The sequence below is a fragment of the Aplysia californica genome, unplaced genomic scaffold (genome assembly GCF_000002075.1).
Source record: "Aplysia californica isolate F4 #8 unplaced genomic scaffold, AplCal3.0 scaffold00011, whole genome shotgun sequence".
In the NCBI taxonomy this organism is placed as follows: Eukaryota; Metazoa; Mollusca; class Gastropoda; order Aplysiida; family Aplysiidae; genus Aplysia; species Aplysia californica.
The window spans coordinates 2,081,516-2,086,074 of NW_004797281.1; the positions used below are offsets into that span (position 1 = coordinate 2,081,516).

The window sequence follows — 4,559 nt, forward strand, 5'->3', positions numbered from 1 at the left end:
AATTTTGATGTCTCTTGCTAAATATATGTGCTACAATAGATATATTTCAAAACTTTAAGAACTTTTAATGGATATATGGACACAGAAAAATACCCCCCAATAAAGAGAGCTAGAAATTAGAAGAGATATTTCTAGAAACCCTTTCAAACAATGACAGGTGCAAGGCCTACATTAGCACACCCCATCAGACATGACTGTTGTTTCTCTTGTTTTGGTTTCCAGTCACAAACTGGGAGTCAAAAAACTAAATGGAAACATCTGCACCCATTTGTTTTACCTACGCATCTCCCTATGTAGGCCTAATTGTATAAGTCTACAACATATTTTCTTGATTCTATGAAGCTTCACTCACAAAGAGTTCCACATCATTTTGTGTGTAAAGAATTCCATTCCAAAGAGTCTTTTTGTTCATCATCTGCATTCATAGCTTACAACCCTTGAGAAAGTATTTAGAGAAAAAGCAAAAACAAAACATTTTTTTCGTTAAATAAAAAGTTCACATTCGCATTTGTTATTGGGCACGGAAAGTCAAAGAACTTATCAGAAGAGAAAAAAAAGGGGGTTTTTTTCTCCCTGTTTCACCGAAACTACACATAGTATGAAAACAAACAGATAAAATGAGACTTTTCAAAATCCTCTTTGGGCAAAGCCACTGGGATCGTTGTTAATATTAACAGAATCTTTACACACACCACTCCACACTCCAATCTCTTTACAAAAAATGAAAAGTCACTCCATCACAAACCCACACATATGAATAGACAGGTTTCTCACAATTTCTCTTAACAATTGTTTCAACTTCAGGACGAGATGCACAAAAGTGGCTTACATAAAAAGTTAACACTGTTGCCAACTGAAGGTCATTCAAACATTTCCCATAATTTACGACATAGACCCCGTGGCTCTCCAACACTCACACTTCCAATGGGCAAAGCCAGAAGTCGTCAAACCAAGAGACTAGAAGAATACAAAAATGTTTCACACACAACAGAGACAAATTTTCCAGCGCAACTTTCAAACCACGTACTTCCATTCTTTTTTTTTTTTTTTACCGGATAGACCTAAACGATCAGCGGGAATTACACTTGACAATAATTCACATATGACCAAAAAATTCTAAAGACGTAGTAAAACCCAGCCACTCTCACCACAAGACAAACAGTAGTGGATCCAGATAAGTTGCTCTTGTACAAAAAAAAGCCCAAAAAAACTATTTTAAAAAAAAAAAAAAGGTTGCGGCCACCCTGCAGCTTGTCACCCCGGTGAACTATCTGAGGAACACGTCGTCGAAGCTCTGGATGAGGATGAGGGCAAACTTGACCGCCTGCTCCACACTTGCCAGGTTGGCCTGACCTTTGGGCCAGGCGATGTTGGGGCCGAACACCGTGGCCACGTTCTCCGCGTTCATCTGATTAATGTCAGACTTGTCGACCACCTGGAATAACAAAAAATAATTTTTTTTAATAGGCGATACGCTTTGAGTTTGAGACGCACATCGGCACAATAACAGTCATATCATGAATCGAAGAAGCAAGACAGATACAAAATAAATAAAAGAATAAACAAATAAATGACTTTTTTTTTTTGAAAGACGAATTAAGGCTCCTAAATAAGCTAATTAAATTTCTGTTCAGGATCATCGGCTTTGAATAATTCTTAGTAGCCCCACTGAGTAGGTATGCAACGTTCTCCACATTCATCTGATTAAAGACTTGTCAACCACCTGGTACAATGAAAAGAAATGGAAAAAAAAAGGCAGTACAGTTCGAGTTTGAGAATGAGAAAAAAATCGACACAGAAACATTCATATAGTGCAGGGAAGAAGCGAGGCCGATAGACAGAAGCAATAGCAGTAAAGAGAAAGAAAAGAAGTAGAACCTACCAGAGGCACCAACCAAACACACACACAAAGCAATACACAAATGAATTCACAATAAATAAAATATACAAATAAATAACTTTTTTTTTCAATATAATCAAAAATTGCAAAGAGCCTAATTTTAATAGACCTGCATGTGAGCCTCAACCAGATTGTCTGAAAATTTGGCGCACCCCCCATAACTTATAAGAGCTTTTTAAATTGTGAGTGTCATAAAAGGAAGGACTTCCGAGTAACAAGCGACCACCCGAACAAAGACAATAAAGAAGAGACCTAACCCTAACCCTACCCCTAGGCCTAACCCAAAAAAGAACCTGCAACAGCCCTCATGTAAAAAGGCCAGCACAAGTTTGTTTTTTTTTATTAAAAAATAAAAAGCACACTCCAAAACAAACAAGCCTACATTGCTATAAAAAGAGTTTGATACAATAATACATAGAATAGGAATATGAATCCTCCATATATATAGATCTCTAGATCTAGTTATATTATAGATCTAGTGATCTAAATAAATCTAGATCTAGATCTAGATCTTGTAGAACAAGTGAATAGGAATAGGCCTTGAACGAGAAATACGCATCCGATTCCAAACAGATGGACTCAGCTGAGTCTAGATCTAGATCTAGATAAAGATTAGATCTTTATTCTAAGTAAATAATTCACGCACCTGATGAAATGCGTTTTACTAACATTAATATTACAGCACAACCTATTATAGGGTTTGACACAATAGAATTAGAATATGAATCCTCCATTGAGGTCTATAATGATCTATAAATCTAGATCTAAATCTAGATATATAGATCAAGTAGAATTTGCAAGTGAGTCAGACTCGAAAGAATCCACATGATCTGAACTATCAGTAAACAAACGAAATTCAAAATGGCCGCTCGAGTACGAAACTGAAAGTAGATAACTTAGGTCGTCGTACTTATCCGTATTCGTATCTACTACTCAGGTTCCGACAATTATGTCGGAAACGCCGACGTCGGCAGTCGGCGGTCAGCAAGAAAACGAAAGTGCCGACAAAGCCGAGAAAAGGGGGGCGCTGGCAGTCGGCCAGGCCTTGCACTACGCACATTGACGGATACTGATACAGGTGGGCCTAGCGATAGCATCGGTCGGCTCGCGGGTCGGGTCGCGATTGTCGGATTTCAGACGATTGTCGGCAAACATGCAGGGGTAATTTTAAGTAGGGACATGTGTCCAATAAATCAAGTTTGTGTTAATCATTGATTTATGAAAGATGAAGAAAGACATGACCATAGTTGTACATAAACTCCTGTTTTCCACAAGAACGACCAACCTGCTGCAAAAACTGAAAGACAAATTTCAGAATGATGTAGTTGTCCTCGGGTAACTCATCCTTGAGAATCCTCTGCACTTCTGTCAGCTGTTTGCCTTGCTCCATAACTGCACACAGAAAAAAATCAGTGAGCAGAATGTAAAAAAAAGAACAACAAAAGAAAGAAAATGAAATACAATTAGAATCCAACAATTTCTCTGTAGAATATTTCCTCAGGAGTTAGATCTGAAATTACTCATGATAAAAGTAAACATTAAATAGAAAATAATCAAAGGTCTCTCAGTTCAAACATCTAACATCTCGTTGGGCTTGTAGCCCGGTGCACAAATGGTTTTGTAAAATCGCCTCACTCATGGGAAATATTCATCACAGAAAGATATAAAAGCAAAGCAGCTGCTTCGTATATTAAATATCAACTCCATAGAGAGGACGGTACACTTTGTTTAAATAAAGAAATGCACATGAACACAATAATGATTATTTAGTTTAAGTACGAGTATTACGGCACTAACAAGACAAATAAGATCATACAAGTGACAAAGACTAGACGCGTTACAACAAAGTAACATACAAAGAAAAGCAGGAGGAAAGATAAGGATGTTAAATGTTTGATGGGAAAGAAACAGCAAACCACACCAGAGCACCCGCCAACCACTCACACAGACAGAAAAAAACAGAAGAAAAGAAAAGTAGGATCAACTAGCAGTGATCACCAACAACCTACAGTAGATTTTACCAAAAGTATTTAGTTCTGTAAGAGTTGTACAGCACTTGCAACTGCATAAATCAAAAGTATTTTTTTAAATGTATAAATAATAACAACAACAACAAAATTGTCTCCTCCGAACTTACAATGCAGTCGAGTGAGAGGCTCAAAGAGGTCAAAGGTCATCAGGGGCTCCTGTAGTTCCCTCAGGAACTTCTTCAGTATGGCAGCCGCCAGGTGGGGGTCACCGTAGCTCTCAAAGTCCACAGCCTCACCTGGTCAGAGAGCACGAGAGAGAGAGAAACAGTAGCATTGAGCGACAGTCTCAACACAGACTTGTTACACATGCATGTTTCAGGTTAGTTTTGGTGACGGTTTTACGGCACTTGCAACACAAATAGGTCATTATGAGTGTCAAACTTTATAAGAGTTTCTAGAGCGTAATGTGAAAAGAAAAGAAGGAGAAGAGATAAGGACGGTGTATGTTTGATAGGAAAGAAGAAGCTGTTATTGAAGAGTAACATGAACAGAAAAGGAGAACACATAATGATGATAGAGAACAGACAACATCCACCAACCATCCATAGTGAGTGTTCAACAGAGATATCACAATGTTCAATAAATAATAATAATAATAATAATAATAATAATATAATATTGTAATAACT

The 4,559-nt window shown here is 37.6% G+C and overlaps 1 protein-coding gene across 4 annotated transcripts in view; it reads right to left on the reverse strand.

Moving 5' to 3' along the window:
• Nucleotides 1–474: 474 nt before the first annotated feature.
• LOC101851091 (rho GTPase-activating protein 8) overlaps nt 475–4,559 on the reverse strand; it is a 63,866-nt gene continuing 59,781 nt past the window's right edge. For all 4 annotated transcript variants that reach the window (XM_035970334.1, XM_005089985.3, XM_005089987.3 and 1 more), the window contains 3 exons: nt 4,038–4,166; nt 3,186–3,292; nt 475–1,435 (listed from right to left, as the gene is read on the reverse strand). In XM_035970334.1, coding sequence (XP_035826227.1) covers nt 1,268–1,435; nt 3,186–3,292; nt 4,038–4,166 — 404 coding nt within the window. In that variant the 3' untranslated portion in view covers nt 475–1,267. The remainder of the gene's footprint in view (nt 1,436–3,185; nt 3,293–4,037; nt 4,167–4,559) is intronic.